The sequence below is a fragment of the Centroberyx affinis genome, unplaced genomic scaffold, assembly GCF_046629955.1.
Source record: "Centroberyx affinis isolate AG114_WGS23_722 - 3 ecotype Tasmania unplaced genomic scaffold, CSIRO-AGI_Caff_v1 ptg002879l_1, whole genome shotgun sequence".
Classification (NCBI taxonomy): Eukaryota; Metazoa; Chordata; class Actinopteri; order Beryciformes; family Berycidae; genus Centroberyx; species Centroberyx affinis.
The window spans coordinates 9342-27500 of record NW_027281011.1 but is presented as its reverse complement, the minus strand read 5'-3'; the positions used below and the strand labels follow the sequence as shown (position 1 = coordinate 27500).

The 18159-nt window shown below is 40.6% G+C and overlaps 1 protein-coding gene across 3 annotated transcripts in view; it reads left to right on the top strand.

Annotated features, from left to right (window-relative positions):
• LOC139658372 (endophilin-A1-like) overlaps positions 1 to 14652 on the top strand; it is a 15391-nt gene extending 739 nt beyond the window's left edge. The window contains exons 2-10 of one of the 3 annotated variants that reach the window (XM_071536487.1): positions 4796 to 4864; positions 5012 to 5084; positions 5270 to 5413; positions 9557 to 9690; positions 10792 to 10950; positions 12159 to 12262; positions 12853 to 12990; positions 13964 to 13968; positions 14456 to 14652. In XM_071536487.1, coding sequence (XP_071392588.1) covers positions 4856 to 4864; positions 5012 to 5084; positions 5270 to 5413; positions 9557 to 9690; positions 10792 to 10950; positions 12159 to 12262; positions 12853 to 12990; positions 13964 to 13968; positions 14456 to 14652 — 963 coding nt within the window. In that variant the 5' untranslated portion in view covers positions 4796 to 4855. Of the gene's footprint in view, positions 1 to 4795; positions 4865 to 5011; positions 5085 to 5269; positions 5414 to 9556; positions 9691 to 10791; positions 10951 to 12158; positions 12263 to 12852; positions 12999 to 13963; positions 13969 to 14455 lie in introns of all 3 variants that reach the window. The other 2 variants (XM_071536488.1, XM_071536486.1) reach the window with 2 other exon arrangements.
• The last annotated feature ends 3507 nt before the right edge of the window (positions 14653 to 18159 follow it).

Genomic DNA, 18159 nt, shown 5'->3' with positions numbered 1-18159 from the left:
ATAAAAAAAAACTTGCTCGCATTCCATTGGTAAATGTAAAATGTTGCTTTGCTTCACTGAATATGATTGGATAAAACGCATCAAAAACAAAAACCCACGTGGAGTAAGTTTTTTTGGGGGTTTTTTGTCGAAAATAGTTTGTGAATCTAAAATGTCCATATGCTGGAAATCAGGCCTTTAAGCCCTGCAGCTTTGATCAAAGCATGTCCTCAGTAACACACTCACACACACACAACAGACACACACACACACACACACTCTCACACACACACACATAGGTGCTCAGGTGTGCTAGCAGTTATATAAACACACATTTACCTTCATGTTTGCATGGTTTGTTAGTTTGATAAAGAAGCGTGCTGCAGCTGCCATGCAAGCTTCACACACACACACACACACACACACACACACACACAGTCACACCAGAATAGACTCAGTCGACTGTCTACATGCCAGCATTATTTGTGTACATACATAATGTGTTTCTGCGTGTCTATATCAATTTATACAGTGAACACATGCATGTGTATGTGCGTGTATGAGTGTGCACAGTAGTCATGTGTTTCTCCACTGTATATGTGCATACACTATATACATATACTATATACTCTACTATGTACATATACTATACACTATACATCATGCCCATTCAAAAACAACATCCCCAGTCACATATTTCATATCTGACCAGATATAAGATGCTTTTTTTTATCGCTTTGTATTTGTAATATTTAAAGGTGCTACGTGTCATTAGCATATTAAGTGAGAAACATTAGTATAATTACAGTACACATCCTCCATTGTTTCTCCACCTGGTGGATCTGGAGGGAAAGCTGCTGGATCGCTTTACGGCACAAAACAGGAAGAGGTTCTGTTCTTCCAGAGCAAACGGAGCTAAAGCTGAAAGAGTTTCTGGCAGCAGATGGTGGAAGGAGGGAAAGGAAGATGGAGAGAAATCACTTCCAACATGCTGATCCTCTTCAGGGAGGGGGGTGGGGGGGCGGCAGGAAGCAACGGGGCTGATGGGAAATACAGTCTTAATGTGGAGAAACACTAGAACTAACAATACTGCTGGAGTGAGATAGAGGAGAACAATCGACTGCACCAGGCTCTCATTTGTTTACCGTAATTATACCAAAGTATCGCGGTTAATTTGACAGCCATTTATTGATTTTTAGAAACGCATCTTTCAGTTGTGGTGATTTTACCTTGGATTTCCTCATGATTTTAGTTCCTTTCACAAGACACTTTTTGTGAAAACGCAGCTGTTGCCAAGCTGACAAGTCCCTCCCGCGGTTTGCATTGTGGAACGTGTTTCTGTGAATTTGTGCCTCTTCGAAAACGTTGGCTGCTCTGCAGTCCTGTGGGCATGGGTATGCATGTGCAGTGTATATACGTGTGTGTGTGTGTGTGTGTGTGTGTGTGCACTAATGCGTAGGTGGTCAGTGTGAGTCACGAATCTGGAAAATCCTACCCGCCTCTCTTCCCTTCCCTGCAACCTGAGGCGAATAGAAAGCGAGATGCGTCACTCTCTGGAACTTCCTGGTATGACAATGACAGATTGAGACAGGCTGACCTGTATCGACCAAAGATGCATCGAGGATGGCAGGAGGCAAGATTTACAACTTGTGGACCCTCAGTGTGGACGTGAGCAAAGTCTGCACAATATTGTAATGACTCTCCTTGTACTGGCTCTACTTGCTCTACAGACTCATATCACTCCACATATAGATATTTAACATTCAGTAGAGGCTTCACAGTTGCTTCACAAATCTCACATCAACCACATCTGGCGTCATGGAGGAACATTGTAGAATTATCTGTCAGTTAATAAAGTGTAAATCAGTAGCAAGCAGCTAGAAGCTATTCATCAATTGGCGTCATGAACAGGATCCCAACAGGAGTCTAGAGGAACTCTGGTGAGTAGTTTCTCTGCTCTGACGGGATCCTCAAACCTGTATTGAGAATTGAAGGATTTCTTGAAGTTTATAATTGTAATTGTTTAGATGATCTGTGTATTGTTCTACAGGAACATTTATAAGTCCTATAGGGGCTGTGGGGCCTGCCTATAGGGCGGGGTAAGGCCACTGGAAAGACTCTAGGCTCCTTGGAAGAATCCTTCAAGATCTCATCTAAATTGATTTCCTTTTGAGAGGAAAAATTGAGGGAGTCACTCTCAGAGAAGTTATACTGGCTGACCAGAGGTGTCACCAGTGTGAGAGTGACTGCTAAATATCTTTCTTTCTTTTGTTTTTAATGTCATTTTATATATTTTTTCTGTTTTATGTGAAGCGCATTGTATTTGCCTTGTGTATGAAATATGATATAGAAATAAAATTTGCCTTGCCTTGCCTAGAAACAGAGAGCAGATGAGTCAGCTTGTTGTGGTGTGGCTGTGGATCCATTCAGTAATGTTCTCAGTAAAAGTGAATATTGTGATAAGGTGGATTTGTTTCCAAATGTAGGTTACTGTGACACAGTAAACTGTCTTGTCTTTAGCCCTAGTCTCTACTCCAAAACATGAAGAGTTGGAGCTTGAGAAGAGTCAGCTCAGTTAACCTGAACAAACTGTTAGCTAGCTAACTAGCCAGCAAACACACTGATGTTAATGTCAACATGCTAACGCTAGCTGCTACTAGCTACGTTAGCTAGTGTGCGGGAGCGTATCTATGGTCCCAGGGTCCTATGTTCCCCAGTTCTACATATGTGCTCTCCCAGGGTCCTATGTTCCCATGTTCCCCAGAACCCTAACCCTAACCCTAACCATATTAAGCGAATACAGAGCTGGGGAACATCTTTTTCAGTTTCCCATTGTGTGCTATATAGAGCTGGGGAACATAAGACCACACAGGACCTTGGGAACATAGGACCCTGAGAGACCACATAGAACTGGGGAACATAGGACCCTGTTTCATGTTCCCATTATGTGCCATATAAATCTGGGGAACATAGGACCCTGGGAACATAGGACCCTGGGAACATAGGAATGACTCCCTAGTGTGCTAATCAGATATGTTAACAACAAGACAGTCATGGTTAGCTGACCAGATGCTATGGTTAGCTAGCTAACAAGCTGACATTATCTAAACACTAAATCAATCAGATGGATCAGTGATGAAGTGATCAGTTCAGTCAGAAACAGACAGAAATGAACCGTCTATTCTATTCTATTCACTCCAGTTCCTCATGTTATATCGGAATTCAATTAAAGAACAATATTACCAATGAATAAAAGGTTAACATTTGCATATTAATTCAATGAGGTCGCTGTATATTCAGCTCAAATACCCAGAAACTCCGCTATCAGTAGTCTAATTTGTGCTCGGATCATTCAGTTTGTCTTACACCAAGTTAATAAATGTCATGACTCACTTTCCACTTGTCTCTTGCTTTGTTGACGTCTGTCTCTTTCCCAGCTGTGTCTCTCATTTGTTTCACTCTCTCCGACTCTTATCGCCCTCCGTTTTCTCTCCTGTCTCTCGCTCGCTCTTTGACATCCCTCTCCTTTTCTCTACTCTTTTGTGCACAAACGATTTCATTTTCTTTCCATTACGACTCAGAAGAGCAGAAGAAACACAGCTGGGTTTTAAGGATTTAAGGAAAGGTCATTTTGTCACAAGAACAAACACTCCTTCACCTTTAAAAAATTATGAATCATTTTCCTTTTCATTGTTTGAAACTCCTTTTAACGTTTTTAAAGGCATTTCGACAACAAATCAGACCGCCGTGATTCATATTTTGATTAATACTTGCCCTTCACATCAGGAGTTCAGTGTGAGTTACTGTATTTAATATAATTCTCCTCACTCTCATCCTTCTAGTGTTGTAGTTCTCGAATTTTAAGGACCTTGAAATTTATTTCAAGAGCAGTCGAGTTCAAAACTGTAGCGTCATCATATTCACTCTCTGTCCCTCTTTTCTGAGACTAATTTGTTTTTCGTTTTACTGTGATTGGATCTAACAAAACTTCCCCTTAAAGTGCCTTTTCTCTATGTATGTATGTATTTTACTAAAATGCCTAAATAATTTTTGTTTTTGTTTTCAAGTATTAGCAGAGAAACTGATGTAAACAGTCATGACTCTTGCATTTGACTCTCACTGTTCTGGTCTTGAATTAGTCTCGCCCTTCTTAAAGTCTTGGTCTTGATTTGGACTTGGTCCTGTCTTATCTTGATTACAACACTGATTTTTTTTCAAATTTGTATCTTTTGTCTCAATCTTGCCAATAAACTGAGGGAAAACAGTCAAAATAAAACGTACAAATCCCTCTTTTGAAGTCTGCTCATTTTCTACGACCAGACAAACGTTGGACGATGTTGACAAGCGCTCCCTCGTTTCCACGTTTGTCGGGGTGGAAAACTTGGCGGCAGCTGACCTCCTGGGTGACATCACCTGTGAGCAGCCAATCACGTACCAGGGTTGCAACACATCCCGCCTATTAGCGCTACAGATGTCAATCATCAGACAGTTCGGGCAATGTTGTTGCTGCCAGCGGTCTGAAGAAGCAGCAAAGGCGGTGATACACTAAGCAATGTGTTGGGCAATGTGGTTGTGCAACGTTACCAGTGACGGGCAACATGGCAAACATTCGGGTTTGTTCAGATGTTTCCTGGCACCAAAGTGTTCCCATTTGATTACAGCAACAGCACTGAGGCAACTCCTCCTTGGCAACCGTTGCCTGTCGAAGTTGCCCCCTAAATTTGTCATGTGTATCACCTTAACTCTCGCTTCCAGCCTTTCAGAGAACCAAATTCTAACTCTCTCTCTCTCTCTCTCTCTGTGTTTCTTCTTACAGAAAGTCAGTGAGAAAGTTGGAGGGGCAGAAGGGACCAAGCTAGACGATGACTTCAAGGAAATGGAAAAGGTAAAACTATCTATCTATCTATCTATCTATCTATCTATCTATCTATCTATCTATCTATCTATCTATCTATCTGTCATGGGTAGGCAGGTAAGTTTCTTCACCTTGATGTTGCCTCTCACATATTGCCTGGTGTGTCTTCCTCTGCAGAAGGTGGACACCACCAGCAGAGCAGTGCTGGACATCATGACCAAAACCACAGAGTACCTCCAGCCTAACCCAGGTACAACACACACACACACACACACACACACACATACCTTCAATTAAAGTTTATTTCCATCACTGTATTGCCCTCTGTGGGACAAACCCCACCATCAGGCACATAGGTAGCCTAAAACAAACCATTTACTGTAAAGTATTTGCAAAATGCCTGACCCTCCACTCCAACCCTCTCCACCCCACCAGCATCCAGAGCCAGGTTGAGTATGATCAACACCATGTCGAAGATCCGCGGGCAGGAGAAGGGTCCAGGCTACCCGCAGGCTGAGACCGTCCTGGGCGACGCCATGCAGAAGTTTGGGCGGGAGCTGGGGGAGGAGTCCAGCTTCGGTGAGTGGGAAGATACGCAATACAATGTTATGGCTGCAAATCTGTTAGACATACAGCGTATCAAAATCATCTAGGTTGGAATTTTAGTTCTACAAACATTCCTCAGAGGCAGAAATAATCTGATTGGCTGAGTTAAACCTCAGTGGGCGGAGCCAAAGAACCACAGTTGTTCTGGCTAAGTAACATTAGACTGAAGCCCAGTGAAAAGAGAGGAGGAAGCTAATATTATGAAGCCTAGCGCTCTGCTACTAACTGAAAAAATACAATCTATCCATACTAAGTTATCTAGGTTAGCTAGTTAGCTAGCTGACCTTCAAGTTCAAACTAGCCATACTAGCCTATAGCTATCTAGGTAAGCTAGTTATTTTTACTTTATTTATTTTTTTAATTAACTTTTATTTATTCAGGTTAGCCTCATTGAGATTAAGAATCTCTTTTTCAAGAGGGACCTGGCCAAGAAAAGCAGCACAAAGTTACAGACACCACAACAAACATCTCATCACATTACAGCATTATACATGATCAATGTTTCATATGAAAGCAATTTAAACTATGAGGAAAAACAATTACGATTTTCTCCATCCTCCCTACCTTTAACCATTGTTTTAAAAACATTCAATAACACCAGCTCCAGTAGTTTCAGGTCCTTCTGGAGCTCATTCCATGCCATAGGGGCTGAGAACTGAAACGCCTTTTTACCAAACTCTGTACGAGCCTTTTTTACATTCCGTACAAACAAGTTTTGTGAGCGTAAACGGTAATTAGCTAGCTAGCCACCTAGCTAGTTAGCTATAGCTGCTGACATTCAACATCATGATGCCATGGTCGTGAATGAATATAAAAAGAAGTCATCGGTGTTTACGTTTTTTATTAACATTTTGCCTGTAGTTACTTCTTTGACATTCACGTTTCCCAGTTAGTTAACGAAAAAGGCTTTTTGGCTCCGCCCACTGAGGTTTAACTCAACCAATGAGATTATTTCTGCCTCCGGAGCAGCTCTGCCTCTGGGAAATGTTTAATAAATGTTCAACTAAAATGCCGGTGTGAGACTAACATCGTCTCACAGTGTTTTGAACAGAGTGTGGGGAAGCAGCCAGTCGCCCTGCTGCAGCTCTTTTGGTTCCTGCTTGTTGTTAATGGATTCTCCAGAGAGCCGTCACAGATATCAAAACTCCCCAGCAGGCATTTGGCAGACAGCCAAGTTCAACATCAACCCAAACAAGCACAAACTTTTAACAATATGATACTATGGCATCGTAAAACTTAACATAAAAACAGATTTGGAAACTGTTTTGAACTGATGTCAGAAAGACATTTAGGGCCTGATTTCACAAAACGATGCAGGCAGCAGCTCTGGACGACTACAGACGTCATATTTCATTTTGCTGCTATATCTAGCAGCAAAATGAAACATCAACATCTATTCAATGTCAAAATGTTTGTGGGGTTTAATTGATGTTATTTGGACCAAACCGCACACATTTAAACATTTAGCTGAAGTCTTAATCCAGAAAATCTTACAAAAAGTGCCAACAGCTGAATTGGTCTGCGTTCATAAATCCCATAATTAAATATTATTACTAGTGAAGAACAAGTGCCAGAGACAACAATACAATATTTCTGTGAATGGTCTATGATTGTTGTTACATTAATTACTCTGCACCGTCCAAACTAAAGTGTTGCTAATTTATAATCACCCATCCTCGTGAAGCTCATATAGGAGGACTTTTCAGTGAAATGTGTTAAAAATTAAATAAAATAGAAACATTTCTGTCCACACATTTCGAAATTTGCTTTTGGCTTCACTGCAGCAAAGTTAAAAACAGACGAAAGAGACGATAAATTCATAATTCAACACCGTAAAGCACAAGGTCAGTGATTATTCCAGTTTATATTCACAGAAAAAAAGGGCAAAAAGTGCAATTCCTGGTGGAGAATTAGAAGAGATTTGTGTGAAGAAGTCGATACAGTAATGACTTGTGGGATAAAAGATCTCTTGAATGCAGCTTATCAAATTCAAATAAGGGGCAACTGAGGTCTAGTCTTGATTCGTTCTCTAAATATTTCCACTCTGCTGCCATTTTCATGTTTTTTGTGGATTTTTTGGGGAGTCTTTGCAGAACAACGAACCAGACCTGACATCTATTCTGCGGAAAAAAAAAAAACACTAGCAAAGGACCAAGGATTTTTTTAAGGGAAGAGCCAAGTCGAGTGCTTCGGCAGACGAGGCAGTTTGATTCAACCAGACACAATACCAGAGCCTCTCCAAGCTAAAAGCAGACAGTGTGCCAAGTCACATTTCTCCCATCAATAGAAAGACCAAGCTGTACTGAACACAACCTATTTTTAATGATTCGGTGGGAACATTTCAGCAGCAGAGAGGCAAACACTTATTCAGCACTCAATTTCCTTCTTTCCCTCTTTCTCTTTTTTCTCGCTCTTTTGTCTCCACTCGCCGCTGCTTTACCAATTCTCTTTCTTTTTCTTTCCTCTCTCTCCCTCTCTCTCTCTCTCTGTTTCCCCACTTTATTTCTTTCTCATGCAATTTTTGTGAAATAAGCACAAAGTCTGAAATGCAGATTTACATGCTTTGGACACAAATTATGTAAAGATTACGCTCCTCCAACGCAAATTGGACACAACACTTTCACGTAATGGTTAAGTTTAGGCAAGTAAAACATCTTTGGTTAAGGTTTTTTAGTTTGTTAGTTTGTCAGTTAGTTAGTTTGTTAGTTAGTTAATCAGTTGGTTCGTAAGTTAGTTAGTTAGTTTGTTCGTAAGATAGTTTGTGAGTTTGTTAGTTCGTTAGTTCATTAGTTAGATAGTAAGTTCATTAGTTAGTTTGTTAGTTTGTAACTTAGTTTGTAACTTAGTTAGTTCTTTAGTTTGTTAGTTAGTTCATTAGTTAATTAGTTTGTTAGATAGTTAGTTAGTTTGTTAATTCATTAGTTAGTTCGTTAGTTTGTTAGTTCATTAGTTACTTCGTTAGTTAGTTAGCTCGTTACTGAGTTAGTTAGTTGTTAGTTTGTTAGTTTGTTAGTTCATTAGTTAGTTCATTAGTTAGTTCATTAGTTTGTTAGTTAGTTTGTTAGTTAATTAGTTAGTTAGATAGTTAGTTAATTTGTTAGTTCATTAGTTAGTTAGATAGTTAGTTAGTTAGTTAGTTTGTTAGTTAATTAGTTAGTTAGATAGTTAGTTTGTTTGTTAGTTAGTTAGATAGTTTGTTCGGCTGTTCGTCCGTTCGTTCATTCGTCCGTTCATCCGTTCGTTTGTCCGTTTGTTCATCCGTTCGTTCATCCGAAACTTTATTGCCCATGATGTAGAAAATTATCTTTGGCTTCACCACAGTGGATCATGGATTTACAAACAAGACAATGCATGCAAAATACAAAACAAACTTATAATCATAAAATGCCATGCTAGGGTACAATGTGGAAAATTCTGGGGAGTTTCTGGGAAAATGTGCAAAAAGTAAATTAAAAAGTAGAGTGCAGATTATGCCAAGAAGTATTATATGCAAATTTAGCTTGGGGAGAGAGTAAGGGATTAGCTCAGGAAGGCAGGTTGACTATGCGTTTTAATATTTTAATTCTTCTTAGTGTTTAATTCTTCTTAATTTTTGTCACTTAGTTACACCTGTGTCTTCCCAATGATTTTAGGAGCCGTGTTTACTACTCTCGACAGTTTCCCTTTATTTTTAACGTTCAGGTTTCCATTCCACATGACCATATTAAAAGATATAATGCTTTCCACCACCAGTTAAGGTCACACTTAGGCAACTAAAACAACTTGATTAAGGTTTGGGAAAGGCTTTGGTCGGTTAAATAAAAAAAACTTTAGCTAAAAATTAAACCTTGACTCACAGTAGAAATTTCCTTCGTACAAGCTGGGAATTGAACTCCAGTCATCGGCATTGAAGTCAAACTGCTTCAATGTGACTCTTGCTGTTTATAGTCATGTCTCCTTCACGGAACCTCTTCTTGCCGGGAAAACAGAATTCTCTCACGTGTATTTGCATTGTAAGACTTTGCGCTTCACGGATTTCAGGAGACCAGACTGTTCTGTCTTTTTTTCCCTAACCCCCTTCTGTCTCCGTCTCTCTGTTTTCCCTCCATCCCTCTCTCCCTCCCTCCCTCCGTCCAGGCGTGGCGCTGATCGATGCCGGGGAGGCGATGCGGGAGCTGGGGGAGGTGAAGGACGCTCTGGACATGGAGGTGAAACAGAACTTCATCGACCCCCTGCAGAACCTCCACGACAAAGACCTCAAAGAGATACAGGTGAGCAAAACACTGACTAAAGAAAGTTAATAAAGTTACAGTTGTTCCACATTCATAGACCGTACAACCATGTGTACAGCTAGAGAACCTCCATAACAAAGAGATACAGGTAGGGAGATTTATTTTCAGATATTCAAAAGTAAACTAAAGCCCTATTCTCACAGGCGGAGTATTATATGGGGATCTTATGTGATTTATGAATGAGCCCGCAACCTCTGCGTTTTGTGAAAAGCAGAGGCAAGAACACAGTTTTAATTGCTTGAGTCTTGACTTGATGCATGAAGACAGGACTTGAGAGACTTGACTTGACTTGGGTTCTGGTGACTTGGGACTCGAGTCTGACTTGTACTCTGATGACTTGAAAAGGTTTCTAAAGTCTTGATTTGAGATCTTGTGTTTGTGTAAATGACTCAGATTGAAAGTGATGAGATTTGTTCCAGCAGACGACTGAATTTAAATTCTGTTTTCTGAATTTGTATGGAATGATTGAATTTATTGAAGTTGAAACTCATGATGCTCTTACCAAGTTTTTATCCTATTAAAACCATATTGCATTGAAAAGTCCTAGATATTTAGTTTTCTTTAACATATTAAATTGATACTGGACTCTTGATTTGTTCTGACTTGACTTGCTGTTCTACATTTAGACTTAAGACTTGACATAACCTTGATGTTTGTACCCAAAATGCGTTTGAAACCTTCCTCTATAGATTCCGCCACTGCCTCCATTTTTCATGACAGGTGGAAGAAAGAAATCACATTTATAGAAGAAGCAAAAGAAATTGCATTACAGGGTTTGATTCACATGGGTTTATTATTATCAGGTGACCTCTGTCTTTATCAAAATACGGGAGGTAATTTGCGCTGGAGTTTTTGCAGACATGGTAGATTAGCATTAGAGTGATTTCAACAAAGTGACTGGGAATAGTTAGTTTTGATATAGTTATACATAGTGATATATAGATTTAAAAACGAAAGATATATACGAATTTGCCACATGCCAACACGTCTCCATTGACGATCCAGGTTCTCTCAAAGTGTGTTAGGAAATACTGCATGTAGGCGACGAATGAACTTCTTCTTCTCGTCTTCCCGCCGCAGCACCACCTGAAGAAGATGGAGGGCCGCCGCCTGGACTTCGACTACAAGAAGAAGCGCCAGGGGAAAGTCCAGGACGACGAGATCAAACAGGCGCTGGAGAAGTTCGACGAGAGCAAAGAGATCGCGGAGCAGAGCATGTTCAACCTGCTGGAGAGCGATGTGAGGACGCTGCGTGTTCGGGGAGTGTGTGTGTGTGTGTGTGTGTGTGTGTGTGTGTGTCTCTGCCTGAAGTGTGTAGGAGTACAGAACACACAGCATGACATAAGGAGACTGTGTGTGTGTGTGTGTGTGTGTGTGTACAGAGCGGAGTGTTTAAACTGCGGGAGATGTAAGGACACGGCACAGTATGTTTTTCCATTATGTTTTATTCATGGTTCAGTACTGTTTGGGTGCAGTGAAAGAGAGCTGATCCAGTGGAAGTCACTAATTACATTTACTCACATTATTGTAATTTAATAGTTTTTTTGGTACTTCTTTTTTAGTACTTTTTAAAATCAAGAACTTTACTTTTACTTAAAGCAATATTCCACTTATTTGGCACTTGACTGCCATGAAAACCAGATTCCATTCTTTTAACTGGAAAAATGAGAGATGACAAAATAAAGTGCAGAAACAAAGTGAAGTCAGATTCCTCTTCTCACTGCGAATGGATCCACAGTTTGTCAGTTTACGTTGATCCAGTTTCTGTTGGAGTGAAGGCCAATACTTCAGTGAAAACATAGTTAAAACAATATTCCACTTAGTTTTAACATGGGGGTTATCTGTCTCTTGACCGCCATGAAAACCAGAATATAAACTACTGACCAAGATCAGATGCAGCTGGACGAGTTTGTAGCATTAGGATTTTTACTTCCCATTCATTTGAATGAGGCAGAGAAAGAAAATAGACTGAAAACTGACATTTAACACAACAAACTTACATTTTACAGATCCCGCCACTGTGATTTTCAATTGACTGTTGCCATAGTTACACATGTGGTTCTGGACCGGGTCCCATATGTTCAGTATTGCAATGGAAAAACAAAAGGTAGCAATCTTGTGCCATCCATACTGTGCCAAAGCAGACCCAGACCCAGCATGGGCACAGTGCAAGGCTTCTGCAGTGGAAAAAACATATGTGTGTATGTGTGTGTGTGTCGGTGTGTCTGTGTGTGTGTGTGTTTGGGGGGGTATTTAAGGTGTGTGTGTTTTAGAGAGAAAAGATATTCATCCGTATCTTTAACTCAACTGAAAAACCTGACACATTTTACACCAATATGTGTGTGTCTGTGTGTATTTGTCCATCTGTGTGCGTGGGTGTGTATGTGTATGTGTGTGTGTGGGGGGGGGTGTTTGTGTGTGTGTGTGTGTGTATGTGTGTGTTGCAGATAGAGCAGGTGAGCCAGCTGGCAGCGTTGGTCCAAGCTCAGTTGGAATACCACAGCCGCGCCGCCGAAATCCTCCAACAGCTCTCCAGCAAGATGGAGGACAGGTATCTATCTATCTATCTATCTATCTATCTATCTATCTATCTATCTATCTATCTTGTAAACTAAGATACTAAAACAGATACATACCAGTCAGAAGTTTGGACACACACGTTTTTCTTTATTTTTATTTTCCACACTTTAGAATAATAGTAAAGACATCAAAACTATGAAATAACACAAATTGAATTATGCAGTGACCAAAAAAAGTGTTAAACAAATCAAAACTATCGTATATTTTTATATTTTAGATTCTTTAAAGTAGCTAACCCTTTGCCTTGATGGAAAGGCAAAGGCTTTGGAAAGAAATTCATACATAGGATCAACTTCACTGTTTATATTCGTCTAAGGAACAAATTTCTTTAGATCAAAATGGTTTGAAGAGAATGAAAAACATAGAACATTCAATCAGGTGGGTCCAGACTGTTGACTGGTAGTGTAAACGATATGTGGTGCACTGCAAATTTGAAATCTCATATTTAACACCCTCAGATTTCAAATGAACACTCACCCGGTGTTTATATGGGAGCCACTGTGAAAGTATTAAATTAACACTTTTGAAAGAGTTAACATTATGGTTTTGTGGTTTTCCCAGGATAAAAGAAGCGTCCAGTAAACCGAGGAAGGAGTACGCTCCCAAACCCCGCATGACACTGGAGCTGCTGCCCCCCAGCGAGAGCCACAACGGGGGGCTACATTCCGCCAAATCCCCCGGAAGATCACCAGGTGGGGGGTGGGGGGGTGGGGGGTGTTATGGGTGGCCCTAGTCAGATTTTAATATCACCATTTTACATTGCAAAAACTGATAAACTTGTTAAGTTATTTTATCTTGTATCCAGACTTATCAAGCTTATTTTAGGATTTTTTTTTTTTTGTGTGAAATCATCTTACTGCACGGGCAGATCATTTTACCGGTTTCAACAAATTTGACTTTTTTTTCAGGAGATTGTAACTTGTTTCAGGACGTTTACTTGGTAAAAGTGAAATTGTCTTGGAGTTTCTTGTTTGCAGATTTTCTTCATTGTTTTAAGATGATTTCTTGAAAGAAGTCATACTGGCATGAATCAAGTGAAATTTATTGAAACCAGCAACCAGATTATCTGCCAGTGCAGTGAGATAATTTGACTAAAAATATCACAAAATAAGCTTGATAGATCTGAAAACAAGATAAAATCACCGGACAACCAGTTTTTGCAGTGTAATATTACCATCTTTCAGGAAACTAGGTTCTTCGCACACCTGTATCAGGACACTTGCAGTTTAATACGTTATTTTGAAGAATTAAGTTTCCGTTCTGAGACTTCTTTTGGCCGACGGAGGTCACAGAATCAAAGCGTTGTAATTCTTCAATAAAATGTTTTAAATTGCAATATTGAGATTAACTAAGTCGTGCTCAAACAGCCCGAGTTGAGATGCTGCCTATAAAAATGTCAGTAAAGGGAACAAAATAGTAAGGGGCAACACTCAGTAGAAAAATCAGTAGAAAAATATAGACTATTTATTGCATTAAAAAACATGACGTTTGAAGGCTGAAACGTCATGCTTTTAATACATAAATACAGATGACTCCCCATTCAAGATATAGGAGTCTTGTCTTGTTACCGTATTTCCTCTAATAGTGGCCAGTAGTCAATTAAAAGCTGGGTCTCCGATAATGGCCGGGGCCATGGTCGACACGAACAAATAAAGGCCGGCCCAAAATACAGGCCGGGTAAAAAAAACAAAGGAAAAAACAACGGTGGATACCGGTAAACTCCTGGTGCCTGTTATATAATGTAACTGTAGTTTGTAGTAACATACAAGTGCCACCAGATGGCAGTATGCCACAAGACGGCTCGGCCGGCGGAAGTCTCTGGAGCGTTGCAGTAACAAAAAAACGACTACCTAACGAACCCCAACAGAAGCAGATCAGAAAACAAGGAGGCTTTGTATATATAAATATATATATATGAGCAAATATACTTATCAAACAGAGGGAATTAGAAATAAAAGTCTCTAATATAAGCCTGCTTCCAATAAAGGCCTGGTACCCTCTGCAGTTGAGGTAAATAAAGGAAGAGGAAATACGGTAGTTGTGAACTTACTGATGAAGATTCTTTTGACTTTGGTTACATCACCTGAAAGCCTTTGTATAAACTAACTTGACTTAACTCTATTCCTCCATCTCTTTCTGTCTGCCCCCCACCTCCACCCCCTAGCACCCATGGACCAGCCCTGCTGCCGGGCGCTCTACGACTTCGAGCCAGAGAACGAGGGCGAGCTGGGCTTCAAAGAGGGCGACATCATCACCCTGACCAATCAGATCGACGACAACTGGTACGAGGGCATGATCCACGGCCAATCGGGCTTCTTCCCCATCAACTACGTGGATATCCTGGTCCCGCTTCCTCATTAGGCGCCCGCCGGTGACCCAACCCCTCGCTCTCCCCTCGACCAATCCAAACAACCCCCGAAAACAGCCTGTATTTGCATAAACAACAAACCACGCCCTCCTACTTCTTCTTCTTCTGTGCTTCTGTGCGATTCTGCTTTCACAAAACGGACTGAAATGACGTGAAATGGTTTCTAGCGTCGGGAGGGGGAGATGAGACGGGACAACGGGACGCTGATTAGAGGAGAAGAACGAGAGGGAGAGGAGGATTTGAGCGTGAGAGATGCAGAAGGGAGGGATGGGAAGAGACGAGAAGACGAAGAGATGGTGGTCTGTTACGGTACAGCGCTCCGCCGCACAGTGCTGGATACCAATGAGGATTTGGAGACTTGCAAAGAAGGAACAGTGTATGTTTATGTGCATGTATGTGTCTGTATGTGCGTTTCGACTCTTACTAATTCTATTACGATCAAGCCAGCACAATTTCCTGCTCGTCAGTCAAACTGCCCGACAGGTTTTGATTTTTCGTGATCCTGTTTTCGTTCTTTCTTTCCCTCCTTCCTTCCTTCTTCCCATCTTTCTTTCCCTCTTGAAGTCAATCTGCGTTCTTTTGAATTATCCACAGATTTCTCAGCAACTGTCACATTCTGCCCAACCTTTCTTTCTTTCTGTCTTTCTTTGCTAGCTCCTCCTTTTAGCATGGCTCCACAGACAGAAATCTAACCCATGATCCAGAGCTACAGCTAGTTATCCGACCCTTTCTGTTTGAGTATAATACGTACTGCTTACACTTGTTGTAATGTACTCTGCCTTTCTCGGAGTCTGCATAGAAACTCAGCTAAGCGGCTGCATGCATGAACCAGCCGTACTAAAAGCAGAGTGATAAGACACAAGTGAAATTGAGATTTCAGGAGTGTATCGCCGTCGTCGGAAGAAAGCTGTATATCTGCAATAAGTAGATTTTTTCAGGAAAGGAGAGAAGAATGCTTATTTACTCATTCTGACGCCCCATGTGTCTGCGAATTGATACAATGGGGATTTTAGCAGGTTTCAAGGGTCCAAGGGTCGTGAAACTCACTCAACACATAAAGAAACATGTTGACTTTGAGTTCAAGTGATAAAAAGAGAAATCGGGCATAAGAATTTTTCGCCAGGTTGGTGAACTGCTAAGCCTATGATAATTACGGTGTGTTGTTTACTCTGTGTACTATTCCAAGTTACCCATTCACAGTGTTTTGTATGTACTGCGTGGGATAGATGCTTGTCGATTCGTCTCATCTGTTGCTTTTGCATGCAGGACCGTGTACAGTGGTAGCCGTTATAAAAGTCCCCTGTTATGTACCCTTATTTACATTTACATTTTAGGATTTTATCTGATGCTCTGAACCCGAGTTTCTTTCAATGGAGGAGTAGGTCGGGGTTCAGTGCCTTGCTAAAGGACACATCAATAGGACACACTGTTGTTGGTGGACAGACTGTCCGTTGTTGTGACTTACCGGTTACAGGACGATCTTTCCAACCTATATCTTTAATCTATCCCCCAGTTGCACTCTGTTAGCTCATAAGATTCTAGAATCTCGACAGCGTTCTATAACCCTCAGAACATTCTTGAGCCCTCTGGGACATCCGTCTAGAATCTTCTCAACATTCCAGAATGCTCAGAACGTTTTAGAACCTTCGGAACACCCTACAGTTTTCTGAATATTTTAGAATACTCCGAACGCTCTCGAACCCACTGAACATTCTGGAACCCTCGGAACACTTACAAGCTTTGGAACATTCTAGAGTCTTGACAACATTCTGGAACCCTCGGAATGTTTTTGAACCCTCTGAACATTCTAGAATCTCAACATTCCCGAATGCTCAGAACCTTTTAGAACCTTCAGAACATTCTAGAATCTTGGCAACATCCTAGGACCCTCTGAACTTTCTCTGACCTTCTGAACCCCCACCCCCGCAATCTTCTCAACATTCCAGAATGCACGGAACGTCCTCGAACCCTCAGAGCATTCCAGAATTAACAGAACATTCAGTAATATCCTTGGAGAATAACATTTCAATCTTACAAACGGTTCCTCTTAGGTTAGTAAATGGTTACTGTTAGCGGTAAATAGCGGGACTTCTACAACGGCTGCACCTGTTGCTCCACCAAAGTGCTACGTATGTGTGTGTATTTGTATCCGCAGTATTCTCTACAAGGCAGTGCTGAAGAGCCTCCTCCGACAGAGACCTTGGGAATAAGGTTGATGTCATTTATTGTTAAAGGCTCTCATTACTGAACAATTGATATCACTATAGTGTCAGATGAAAACTTTGTAAACCTTAAAAAAAAAACTTTTCACGAATCAAGAAAAACTTTTATTTCAGATCGACTACCATGTATTTTTGAAGTGTTGTTCTGGGTTTTTAATGGATTTCATCAGTCCAAGGGTGATGAAACTTAATCTCTACCCATAAAGGACTGTGGAAACCTTTAATTCAAGTAAAAACATGAAAATCAGTAAAACCAGAGTTATGGGGTTTTGCCTTTTATAGCGGCAGTATGCTGAATTTATGAAGATTCTGTTCCAGAATGTGTCTGACATTCTATTTAGAACACTGTTCAACATCAAGATGTCATTGATTTTTCTATCGCGCAGCAACCAAGACACAGGCTGGATGGATGCAGCTTCATGGTGTATTTATATTGCTGCTGGTTATCTGTTGCTACACTGCAAAAAAAAAAAGTCCAACTTAACAAGTGATTTAATGTTGACTTAAGTCTTGACAAGAAGTTTCACATGCAGATCAGCTTGTTTCAAGAATTGTCTTTAAACAAGTGTCAATTTCTTCAAATAAGGCAGGTCACTCCATTTGTACCAAGATGAAAACAAGTGAAATACTCTTGCAGTGTTCTTGCAGAGATCTGTTAAATTATTTTGAGATTCAAGGACTTAGTAATATCCATTACTTGTTAGGATGGGCATTCTTGCAGTTCAGTGCAGTGCAGTGCAGCTGTGGGTTTATGTAGAATCCATTGTACATATAAAAACCAAATAGGTTCAAACATCGGACATAGGCCTTGACTGTGCTGTAAACCTAACCCATCTCTGCTCTGTGATGCAAATAGGAAGCTGAAGTCAAAGCCACTTCATTATAATTCTCACAGATTCCCAATCTAATTTACCAAGCTAACATTTTCTAACAGTTTAAAAAAACAACCTACATGGTTGGATGTTTAGTGAAGCCTGGGGGTTTTGAATCCAGATTAATTATAGGGAGCCGAAGTTGACGTCATTTCCGTCGACCCTAGAGTTGACTTCACCCTCTGTCAGTCTTTGGGAGGTTGCTTCATATCAGCAATCTAAAGAGCACATGGCTTTGATTTCGAAATATGTTGCAGTAAGCATCAACACATCTCGTTTGGCTTCGTTTCACAAAAATCCATACAGTATTATTTAGGCTACATGAACGACAAAATTAGTTACCAAACTACAGTATCCGACAGGCGTTGAGCTAGTTGGAATGTTCCATCTCCTGCAAAGGGAACAA